The 12,667-nt window shown below is 39.8% G+C and overlaps 1 protein-coding gene across 1 annotated transcript in view; it reads left to right on the forward strand.

The window, feature by feature from the left end:
• The first annotated feature begins 1,239 nt into the window (after window positions 1–1,239).
• The window catches only part of UQCRC1 (ubiquinol-cytochrome c reductase core protein 1), a 54,285-nt gene continuing 42,857 nt past the window's right edge, over window positions 1,240–12,667 (forward strand). Inside the window, exons 1-5 of the mRNA XM_085624370.1 lie at window positions 1,240–1,394; window positions 8,563–8,703; window positions 9,327–9,413; window positions 10,893–11,022; window positions 11,420–11,618. Coding sequence (XP_085480496.1) covers window positions 1,332–1,394; window positions 8,563–8,703; window positions 9,327–9,413; window positions 10,893–11,022; window positions 11,420–11,618 — 620 coding nt within the window. The 5' untranslated portion in view covers window positions 1,240–1,331. The remainder of the gene's footprint in view (window positions 1,395–8,562; window positions 8,704–9,326; window positions 9,414–10,892; window positions 11,023–11,419; window positions 11,619–12,667) is intronic.

Below are 12,667 nucleotides of genomic sequence, written 5' to 3' on the forward strand. Positions count from 1 at the left end.
AGACTATGAACTGGAATAACACTCACAGTTATGTAATTAGTTTTGTGTGGTATAAAAGGGGGAGATATGTAGTATCGCGGTCTAGTGGACGCGCACTACGTAGGCACGCAAATGCGTGTAGCGGCCATATTGGACGCTACTGCGCATGCGCGAGAACGCGCGAGGCGGATTAGAGCGATCGGAGCAGTATGCCCGGCGCTCTCTTGTGGAATAATATATCTAAACAATAAAAGAAGGTTGGAACCTCATCCTGACTACTTCTCTTCACTGGGGGAACCAAACTAACATTACATTGATTGCGATGTTTAAGGATTCTGTGAGCTTTTAATAGTGCTGCTCAGAAGTGGGAAATAAAAGTATTATGCATAATGCTAGCCTCCTTGTCTTTAATAAAATCCCAATTTTATTGTCAGTAAACCTAATAGGATCCCAAAAAAAGGTTTGCAGAGATACCCAAAAAGTTTGAGGATTATATTTTAGAATACGTTTTTTAGTTATCTTCGCTTCCAGTTTTGTTAGTAAAAAAAAAAAGAGAGACGGGGTATAATGTGTACTCTTTACTTGTTAACTAAAGTTATGTTTCATGCAATGTTTTGTTATGGAACCATTCTACCATAGCCATGGTTGCTATAATGTAACTTTTAGAGACCCTACACTTTTTATTTATTTTTGCTTTTTCCCATTTAAAACTGTAGGTATCCAAGGAAACTGAAATAACTTAAATAAGCTTCTGTGAAGACATGACTTTCTTTCCTCGACCCTTTCCTGATACAACGAAACAACTCAGCCAATAAGGGATGGCGGATACATCACATCTAGTCCACCTTCAAGCTTCATGATATTATATGGTCCCTCTCCGTTTGCTGGCAGCACCTTCGCATCAAACGTCAACAATATACATAAGAGACTGACGCTCCTTTCACTCAATCACCCCCCCCAAAAAACACACACCTGCCACTGTTTAACGTAATTCTATTTTTTTCATGAAAATTTCATACAGCTTTATAGCCCGCTATCAATTCTTATAAAATGTGTTCACACACATTATAAGAATACATTTCCAAAACAACACATCATTTTGGTGTCTTTTTTAACAGAACAAAGATTTAGTAATTAAAATTTAAAATTTTTTAGTTCATTGATGATTTTCAAGGTTTACGAGCACATACCTCGTTGACATAAAATTACAATACAAGAGTTAAAGATGGCCACCATCTCTCTACGTGTTCCTGGCGAGACCACGCCTACCCTATGCGTGCTCCAGGCTCAGAGCACGGACACTCCGCACTGCGCCTGCGCGTCTCCTCGTCCTCTCTTCTGTCAGGGAGAAAATGGCGGCGACCGTGTGTAGAGCCGGCGGTGCAGCGGGACGAGCAATCCTACGGACCAGGGCGGTGAGTCTACAGGTTCCCAGGGAACGGGAAGGCGTGGACGCACGTGACGGACCTAATTTGTACCCGTGGGACAGGGGAAAGCCCTCCTGTTGCGGGGAAAGATACTTGGGTCTGAGTGTAAGGTCATCTGGGTTATGGGACTCGGCGTCTCGTAGGGCAGCGAACCGGAGGAGTGAAGGGGAAGGTTGATAGTTTCACTTTTGCAAACTGTTGTTTTTCAGTCAGTCGATGTAAAGTGTCCCAAGACGACCCCGATAATGTTTTTGGTTGTAGATTCGCACAGTTTTGTGTATGTGGCGCACCTATCAACTCATCTTCGTTTGGCAGGTGTCATCCTCCCTTCCTTCACACTCTTTAACAAAGTGCTTCACTAGACCCTCTTTTCAAAACGACATCACCTTGTGGTCACTACTGACTTGCATAAGGCTGGCCTTTGTTTAGAGATTCAATGTGGGTGAAAAACGATGGGTTGGAATGCTACAACGAGCAATCGAGTGCCAGTGCTTTGACTTAGTGTTTGTATTCTTCCCATCCCCTTTTGTGTGATTGGTTTTCCGCCCTAGCTAGCCAAGGGTAAGGTCAGACGTCGGTCCCCTCCTTGCTTTCTTTGCCATTGTATCCAAGCTATACCACGCTGACCAGGCCGAAACCAGTCTGGGGATGTTAGTGTTCACTTTTGGAGGGGGCCTTGCCTGACAGGGATGGACAGTTCCCACGAGAAGGAGTATTGATTTGCATAAGGCAGGACTATGTCTTGAGTGGCACAGGTGGTGAAAAATGATGGGTTGGGATGCTACCCAGTGCAGTTGCCAGTGGTTAGACTTTTTTTGCAACCATTTTTCCCATCTCTTTTTGTGTGATGGGCATTCTCCATTTATGTTAATAAGATCATTCTCCTAAGCAAATGATTTCAGCCTCCGTTGAGTCAATAGGTTGACAAAATACATGCTTCGTGATGTGTTGAATTTAGCAGTGACACACAGCCATTTGTTTGTGGCACTAGTGTAGGCTGAGATGGATAAAGCTGGGCACTACTAGAGCCGTTTTAAATGCTGATTACTTGAATTTGTTTGTTTATGTTTGTTTATACTTTATTTCGGCTTTTAAAGCCTTAAAAGCAGAAGTACAGAAGGAATAAACAAGGCATAGATACTTACATTACCATAATCAGCAAGAAAACTTTAAAATTTAAACATAGCAAAAAAAGGATCAATAAGCTATGACCATTAATGAGCTACCGCGGTTAAGAACATAAATATAGTCATTAATTTAACTAAAAGCCAGATACTACAAACAATTAGGACTGCGAGAATCAGTGCATTAATAATTTTAGACAAGTTAGAAGTAAATATTAAAAAAATCTATTCATTACAGTTTATGACCACACGGTTTCCTAATAAGGTACACACTAAATAGGAATCTACCTATACCAAACACCATGAGTTGCGAGGTATTGGACTTAAATATACGCTCTACCTCTTTATAGGATCTAATCCCCAGGTTTTTACATAGTGGTTTGATCCAACGATCTCTGGGTTTTTTATAAGCTGGGCAAAAGAAGAGTAGGTGGACATCATCTTCCCTTGCTCCTTGAGGGCAAAGAGTACATAAGTCCATACCATTTTTGTCCCCCCACCTGCATGTAATTGCAGATATCTGTAAGACCCCGTATCTATATTGCAAGAATAACGTTTTTGCTAATGGCGGCTCTATCTCATCCATAAATTGTTCAAAGGAAGGGCTATCTTTTATGTTAAAAAATCTCTGGGTCAGTGTGCCAATCGATGTGCTACATATTAATTCATGATTGACATAAAACCAAAAAGTGTCCTTTATAAGCTTTTTTGAGGATGGGGTCAAATTCTGGGGAATCTCCCAAAGGTGGGAAAGCCCTAACCTCTCGTACCACGTAAAAATGTGTTTTAACCAGGGTATTTTCATATGCCCATTGATCTGAATTATTTCAATCAGCCCATTCTTATAGTCATCCAACTCCAGAGTTGTCCACAATCTAACCCAGTACAATAATGGTCTTAATATAGCTTGGTAATTAGTCCTTTTAAGATTAATATCCAGGAACATTGGTAATAAGGGGGTTCTAGTCGGGATTTTGAGCAGCCTACGAACAAAGTGATTTTCTTCTTTATCAAAATTATCTTTACAGCAACATCCCCAAAGCTCAGCACCATAAAGTGCTGCTGATTGAGCTTTAGCTTTAAATACCTCAAGTGCCGGCGTAATAGCTTTAGAATAACTTGCGCCATGCACTTTTAAGATAGGTAATGAATTTTGTTTAAGAGATAAATTGCTTTTTTCCAACTGCCCTTTCCATGTAAGGTTATTGACAAAATACATGCTTCGTGATGTGTTGAATTTAGCAGTGACACACAGGCATTTGTTTGTGGCACTAGTGTAGGCTGAGATGGATAAAGCTGGGCACTACTAGAGCCGTTTTAAACGCTGATTACTTGAATTTGGAAATGCATTGCTCTTGCTTTTCTCGTAGCTTAACTAAGAAGCGATTTTTCTCATTATTGACTTAATCCAATGCTTTTTAATTTGTAAAACTAAAATTATAATAATAAAATAGGTACCAAGGCTAATGTTTTTCTCAGAAGCCCACCACCAGTGCTGCTGATTTCACATGTTTTCACTTAGTACTCCCCAAGATAGGTTATGGCCACATCACTGGGGCTCACAAATCACCTTTGATGTGCAACTAATGCAAACTGTCCAATCCTTTCATGTATAAGGAAATACATCTGTGGTAAAGATTGTGACTGCAGAATAAATTCTACTTACTTAGGCTGAAGTAAGCACTATCTTGACTAAAAGTTGTGTTGGGCTTTTTATGAATTCTCATAAACTAGTATGTACAAATACAATTAGGTATTTTCTACCGTGACCTAAATAGGAAGGGCGTAAGTGCCTTTTTATGATTTAGATTAAATCTGAGCAAGTCACTTTAGGTTGCATATATTGTATTGCCTTGATAAATGAGTTGAGTGAATATTGTGTTTTTTTTTTTTTTTTTGCTTAAATGCTAACCCAGCTCACAAGGATGTATGGGTCGCTCTTGTTTCTTTGAAATATTGCTTACCATTCCAAGTCTCTATCTGCCTGCCACCCCCATGTATCCAGCCTCTGTCCTTCTACCTGTCACTTTATATCTGCAGCACTCGCCTCTTTCTATCTGTCTCTCGCTGTGCTGCTCTTTTCCACCTCTTGCTTCTCCTATCTATCTCTCTGTCCACATCTCTTCTCAATATTTGCACATCCCTTTCTTCCCACCTTTCTATTGTTTGTGTGATCTGTCTCCCCATGCCTTTCCCTTCCTCTCTCCATCAGCGTCCCGTCTCTGTCAGTGTGCCATGTCTGTCTGTCTTTCTCTTTGCCTCACAGTGCTTGCCTCTGTAGAAAGGCAAACACGTTCTGTTAACTCTGGGAGAAAAAACTATTCATGCCCTAAACTTTGAGTGCGGCATCAACAGAGTGGGTATAACGGGGGTACGCACTCTGGTTAAATCGTACTGAAGACTTCAAAGGGGCTCGCTTGAGTGGACACAGCTGACAAATACGGCTGTTTTACCTTCTTTTCACCAAATCGCCCAGGATTTTAAAGTAGCGCTCAATAGCTTAGTCCAGCCTATATGGACCTATATGGAGCCAAGTCCAAATGAAAGAAAAATAATAATGTAGAAACAATGTAAAGCCATTATGGGAAACCTAAAAAATAATTGGGTCCTTATTCTCTAAGTCGAGTGCTTCCACAAGTTGATGCAGATTTACTACTTTTAGGAATTTGTAAAAGCTCACAGACTATAACATTTTGAATTTTAACATAAATTTACATCTAGCTATACTAGAGTTCAAATGTCCAATCATTGTTAAAAGGTTTAGCAAACAAGGGAACTGAGGCACAATGAGAGTAAGTGGTTCTTTGTGTGCACGTGGAGTTGTGACTGTGAGCAGACTCTCTAACCCTTAGCTGGCATTCTAGGAACTGGACTACAAGTAAACTCCCAATTTAATATACAATAACATTTTGTGAAATCTTGTTAATGCTTTCATAAGATCTTGTTCGCAGAAAGTAAAGTGAGAAACTGTGCAGTGATGGAATCAGAAAAAGGATTTATTCTAAACCGTGAAGCTCTCCCATGATCAGAATGCTGTCCTTAGACTGCTTGCTTTTTTTTTTCTTTTTTTTTTCTTTTTGTTTAAGCCGTCCTTGAGAGTGTGTTTTCCAGCTTTCTTACTAGTGTGCTTCTCTTCCCCTCTTTGTTCTACTCTGTTGCCCGTGTGCTTCTCCCCTGGCCCCTCTGAGATACGCTTGCCCAAGCGCTCGCTCTGTATCCTTCGTGTCAATAATAACAATAACAGCGGGGAGTATACTTATCTCCTTTCTTCTGAATATGAATAAATTCCGCCCAATTAGAGAGGAATAATTTTATCTCATGGATCACGGTGGGGTAGCCTTGTAGTCAAACATACTCCAAAGGTTCTGCCCCGTGAATAACCTATTTGGTATCCATGTATCCCGGCATTGGCCAATGCCGGGATACACGGATACCAAATAGGTTAATGTTATCATCATTATTATTACTGTCACGAAGGATACAGCTTTCTGTACCTTCAACACTAATATATAGGTCCAAATTTTGGTCAACACCAGGGAAGGAATATTTGTTGTGTCCTGATGAAAGCCCAGGACCATTTTTGGCCACTGATTTTTTTGGGCTGAAACATGTTGGCAGTCTATTAGGGTCATAGGACCATAACCTCCAAGAAGACCCTTTTTAAAATATTTTTTAACATCCTCTTCAGCCCTGTGAATAAAGGGATACCTGGGGATTCGGGTAGGATTTTTATCTTTAAGTCCCCCTGGCCTACATCTCCTAAGAGCTCCCTGAAACACGGTTCAGCCCAACCCGACCTTTAGGAGTCAGGGTGAACCAGATGATCAAGCATGACATGTGAGGGTTGAATAACAAAAAGGAATTGCTTCCTTTCCGCATTTTGTGGTATACGCCACATGAGGAGTTTAGTAGTTTTATTAACCTTATCAGGGTTGGATACAATATTGTGAGTATAATGGAAAAATTTGGCAGCCTAATTTTGTAGCCGTGGGTGCACATGCAAAATGACGCAATCAATTTTTTTCTTATTTACCCTATCTGCTCAGGAGCAGGGATAAAGTACAGCATGATTAGAAGATTTTTGCAACACTAGTATGTCCAAGATTGGCTTCGCAAATGCTTGTTGTCTTACTGGTGCTCCAGTCTCCCATTGCCTGCTTTCTCGTGATAAAACCCTGCTCTCATTTCCGTTTCCTGTTACTCTGTTCGTTTGAGAGAGTTTTCCTTTTTTTGCAAATTCACCAAGTGGTATTTCCCCAGCAAACGTATTTGGGGCTGTTCTCTTGCACCCCCCCCTTCATTTTTCCTCTAAAATAAGGCATTGTCAATTTCCACCACTGCTTCACAATAATCCAACGTTTTGTTGCTGAAAGCATGCAGTGTATATGAACACATTGAAAGTTTTGTAACCAACTTGGTATTCACTTGCCTTGCCACTGTTCCTTGGCTATCGTTCTACTTTTTGTTATTTATTTTGCTTCATAATTACTGTTTTGCTAGGTACTATTCAATTCCATTAATGGTTGAAGAGTGAACACACAACCCTCGCCCCAACTTTTTGAATCACTGGATACTTTTCTGTTTTTTGTTAATGAACACCTGACGGGGGCATTTTAATTTCCTGAGAGATGGTTCACGCTTATGTAATGATTACTTTTCATTTCTGCCTTTTTTTTTTTTTTTTTTTATAGACATCCATAATTTTTCTTTAGTTTGAAGGTTTCCCTTGGCACTACGTTGTATGTTGATTTTTTTGCCCTGTTTTCCAAATTTATTTCGAAAGGTTTTCTTTGTCAACGGACCCCACAATGCTTTTTTTCAGAGTTCTTTGAACAATACCAGAGCCAATCCCATTGTCAGTGCTTCTTATCTTGGTGTGCTTTCATCATCACATTTTAAAAGAGGAGAGAATCCTTATTTCTGTGGTCATACATTTGAAGCGGCAAGTTTGAAGTTTGCTTTTGGCCACAATCTGATTACAGCTATGCTTTTTCCTTCCGTGCATGTGTTGGTAATGGTTGCATTATGATGCTAGCTGTTCGCTTTTGTAAAGTAGGTGCAAAGCTCCTAAGAGCTTCACCATGGTCTAAAACATTTTTCACTGCTTTCAGGGTGGTTTCTTTTACAGCAGAAAAGAAAATGACCCTTTATCAAGAGTCAGCATAAACATTTTTTTAGAAAATTGAAACGCTGTCTATTGCAGCCATGTACCAGACACATGAAGACCAGAGACCTTCAAGCCATAGGGATTGTAAAACATCTTTGGTTTGGGATGATCCGTTGAGCAGCACTAGTGCTCTTGTACCTTCAGCAGCTTGTTAGAGATCTTTAAGCAATATTATGGAACCACAATCCAGCATCAAGAGAAGACACATTTCTTACAAAAAATAAGCTGCACCCAAATGTATGGGGGCATCAAAGTGACATACCTTCATGACTTATCTTTCAAACACTACCTGTGAGGAATTGTGTTAAGTACAGAAAATCTGTAAAGATGACTGTGGCTAATCTGAGAAACGCAGAGTGGCTGTAAATGAATTAAATTGAACTTGCCCGAGTTGCTACCATAATTACTTGGGTGTATGTGAGCTTGAATCAATATACCTTTGTATGAGTGGTACTTGGGGGATAAAACAAATATGTGGTGATCAACTGCCGCCATGTTTAGTTTTTGGAATTTATGCAAAGTGAGCCTGGCTGGGATGCAGTTGAATGCTGCGCCTTAATTGGAGGTGTTAAAAAGTAGGGTTTACACATCTGAAATACTTTACTTTTCACACTTATGAATACTTAACACTTATCTAACTAGCTGTATTCAAGCCAAATGAAGTATTTACCCAGCATGTGGATAACACTGATCTATATTTTGTTAGTTAATTGGTTTTTTATCCTTTGGAGAATTTACTGTCTTAAGTTCCACCCAACCAATCGTCGTATTTGCTTTGGGTGGACATCTGACTGTGCTCCATATGGAATTAGTTTGGCCACCTTGTTCTTGCAGGTTTATTTTGTTTATTTTTTCTCTCAAATAGTCCTCGTTGTTTAGCTCAAAGAAGAACCAGAGTACTGCTTCCTATGCACAGACGCTACAAAATATTCCTGAGACTCAAGTTACAACACTCGAGAATGGCCTGCGTGTTGCGTCTGAGGAGTCTGCTCACCCAACTTGCACAGTAAGTTATATCTAACCGTGTGTACTATTTGGATAGTTTAATTCATACAATGAAGTGTAAATCGTACAGAAGGAAAGACCGCGTTGGTGGTAAAACCGCATTTCCATTTTAGCTTTTCTCTTAATTCACCTTTTACATCTATTTTGTCTTCAAACAACATTAAATGTTTCTTGTATCTTTAATACTCCCTTTTGCCTCGGATTTCAGAGAAAAGAGCCGCCCAATTTAAGGAATGTGTGCAAGTCCCCTTTTGAGATAGTTTATAATTTGGATACAAATTGAGTTGAATGCACATTTTTCCTGTCGTTTTGTCTGCTTCGGTTTGTATATCGGGTGAACCTGAAATGAAGTAGGTATACTTTAGTTTTCTATAAATGTTCTCTTTTTTTAGTGTGTAGTTGCGACAGGCACTTTGATCTGGAAAATTGTTAGTCTTTAAAACTAAATACTTTCAATGGACCTGACTGACATCTGATGATTTTTCAAAATACTGGAACCTACTTTGAAGGTAAACCTCGCTTGAAGTATCCAGAAACATTCCTAGTGTTACTTAGTATTGGGAGCCACAGTACCCTTACTAGAAAGTGTTCAGTTTCTTCTCATTAGATTTCTTTTGCCTTTAGGTGGGGGTTTGGATTGGAGCTGGCAGTCGATATGAGAATGAAAAAAACAACGGTGCTGGTTATTTCCTCGAACATCTTGCATTTAAGGTATTAATGGTATTTCTTGATCATGCCTTGATGTTCATTTGTTGGACAACTGTAAATGCATAGAAAAGTTATTGAACGCTTGTATTGCTTATTCCTGCTTCAGCCTTCAGTTGTTGACCATTACTTAGGAGAGGTTGGTGATGGAGACTGAGGAAAATAATATTTTGTACACTGAATTTTTGCTCCTTTGGAAGATGGCCACCATGTTGTGTGCACCTGCAGTGTGAGAATAATCTTGGAAGAATACAAAATAACAATTGTTCAGTATAGGTTTTTCATTTGTGCTGCAGTTCTACAGTTATTGGCAAAACCAATATTGGTAGCAAACTCGCATCAACAAAGCAGGGCACATAGGTGTGCTGAAACAACCACTTAGACAGAAACAGATATAAGCAATTAGAAGCACTAAGAAGGTAAAGGGATGGTAAGTTTCTACCATCTTGCTATAACCATAAATACAGGCAAGTGTATAAAATACATGACAGTAAAATGTGTACTCCTACGATGCTACCCTATCTAAATGTACCTAAGTGTACCTAGCAGGTATGTAGGTGTTAAGCCAAGAATCCCTCTAGGGTAAAGGCAACCCCATTACCTGGAGTGAAAGACTGTGGGACCCCGTCTTGGTCTCGAGTTGGACACCCCGCAAGGGGTATTCAGACCACTGCGAGCTGGAGTATCTGTATTCAGGAACCTCCGCGTCTCACGTCAGTGTCTCTGCATGGAAGTCATGATCTTGTCTCTCTTTTTCATCAAGATGTGATGTTATCCCCAGGGGTTCTAACTTTCTGTGCCACTGTCGGACTTAGGATGACGTCGAGAATGAACCTTGTACATAGTTATTATGCAGGAGATGGTAGTCCTGCTGAGTTTCCAAGGATCCTCATGCATAATGTATGAGGCTATTATTCAAGGAAAACCCCACGTTCCGTAGGCAGTACTGAAACTAGGTAAAGGGTCAGTCCTACTAGCCCGTTATGTATGTAGTATAGGGACGAATATAGGTGAAAGGTGGTGATGTTACCCAGGCCTATATTGGGGTACCTATATGGAATATAACATGCTGGTTTAAAATGAGTGCAATATGTCACCACTTAAAGTTCTCAGACTTTTGCCTCTTTTCATATTAGATTTTTTTTGCCAATTTAGACGAGAACAACTTGTTGTGTCTCTAGGTCTGTTTATATTCGGCAGCAGGGCGAGGCACACAACACATTTGCGTTAGTATTACGAGAACGTATGTATGTCTTTGGAGGGAATTATTTGCAGTCCTATTAAATTCTTTGTGCAGCATCTAGTGAGTTTGCTGACTAGAAAGATTGTGGTTTTTACCATTTAAAAAAAAAAAAAAAAAAAATTGCCATGCAAACCTGAGAAAAATGTCCAAGTTGTGAAATAACGGGGAGTGGCATATTTTGACCACATCAAAATACTAAATTGTCCTGTTTTGATACATCGCTAATATTTCTTTCTTTTCAGGGAACCAAGAAACGTCCCCAGGCAGCTTTGGAGCAAGAGGTAGAGAGCATTGGTGCACACCTCAATTCTTACACCTCCCGTGAGCAAACTGCAATTTATATTAAAGCTCTATCCAAAGACCTGCCAAAAGGTATGTGTATCAACACGGAGGTGATGTTCAATTTACTGGTGAATGCCTGTACTACTGGTTTGTTTACTATTCTGATTGTATAAAAAGGTAAGAACTTGCAAAATGTAAGCATCTGACTGGTAACTTACTCCTTTGTCTGGGGCTCTGCCACTTCCGGAAGTGCTCAGAATCTTCCCCACTGCCTACAAGGCAGACTTTGTGCATGTTTGACACCTGTTAATTCTTTGGAGTTGTTTCTAACTGGTGCTTGTGAGCATCTTGAAGCGGAGACTAGAATTCTGTCATTATATGAATGTTTTACATCTTGTTCGTTTCTAGTCCTCTGATGGTTAAGAATAGATAGAGCTCTCTAGTACACATCTACTACATGCTCTTCAAATCTGTCTTGTTTTTACAGCTGTGGAAATACTGGCCGATGTTGTGCAGAATGTCAGCCTGGAGGATTCTCAGATTGAGAAGGAACGCGGTGTTCTCCTCCGTGAAATGGAAGAGATTGATGCAGATGTAGAAGAGGTTACCTTCGATTATCTCCATGCTACTGCTTATCAAGGAACCCCTCTCAGTCGCACTGTCGTAGGAACCTCTGCAAATGCAAAGTAAGTGACAAAGGTGGCATTTGTACACTATATACTATTAAGTGTGCTTTACTGCAGGCTGTGGTGGCTCAACTTGGATAGATCCTGTTTTGGCATTTCACTTCTGGAAGCACAGATTATCCCCAACTTTTTGTGTTGCTTGTTCAATGTTAATACTTGGATTATTGTACTCCACACAGATAATGGTGAAGTGCTTTACCTGTCATGGTAATATGGTTAGTTTTAATTTGTTTTATAGTTTACTTCTATTTTACAGTCGTGGGCTCATATTATATATTTTCGCACAGCCTCTGTTTGCGCCATATATAACAAAAAATGGGCAGCCCAATAGACCCATGGAGGCTTGGGTAATCTACACAATTGGATAATGGTGCCTACAGGGGATTCTTTTAGACATCAATGTTTCTTGTAAATTATATGAAATTTATAATCTCTAATCGGTAGCTTAGTGAAAACAAATGTCAGAAATTAATTTAACCAAACAATGAATCAAACGCGGAACTTAAATCCATTCAGTAAGAGACAAAAAATGCGGCACATGTTTATACTTCAAAGAGTCAAAATTTATATAGCAAAGTTTTTCTATATCCTGGTGAACTAATCACAGAGAAAATGGGTCAAATTGTCGACGTTTCGGTCTTTATAGTGAAGGCATCTGTAAGACCATCTTCAGGATGCAAGCTCATGTGTACTGATGACCTACTAGATCTGACAGTGAGGACGTGTATGAGGACACGAGCACATTTTAAACTAAGATGACAGACGAGACTCCTACAATGATGGTTGTCTCCCCGAAATAAATAAATGTGGTGAGCGTTTGCCCTACATTGGCCATTTTTCAATTCAACTTGGATTCTTGGCGTGCCAAAATAATTATTTGCCACTGTCTAACACAACTTTGGAACCCGTGGCTAGTTTCCTAATTTGTCAGGGTCAAAAGTACATGTAAGAACTTGCATCCTGAAGATGGTCTTACAGGTGCCTTCACGTCGACAATTTGACCCATTTTATCTGTGATTAGTTCCCCAAGTAATGTTAATTGTTTAGTT

The sequence above is a fragment of the Triturus cristatus genome, chromosome 9, assembly GCF_964204655.1.
Source record: "Triturus cristatus chromosome 9, aTriCri1.1, whole genome shotgun sequence".
Lineage (NCBI taxonomy): Eukaryota > Metazoa > Chordata > Amphibia > Caudata > Salamandridae > Triturus > Triturus cristatus.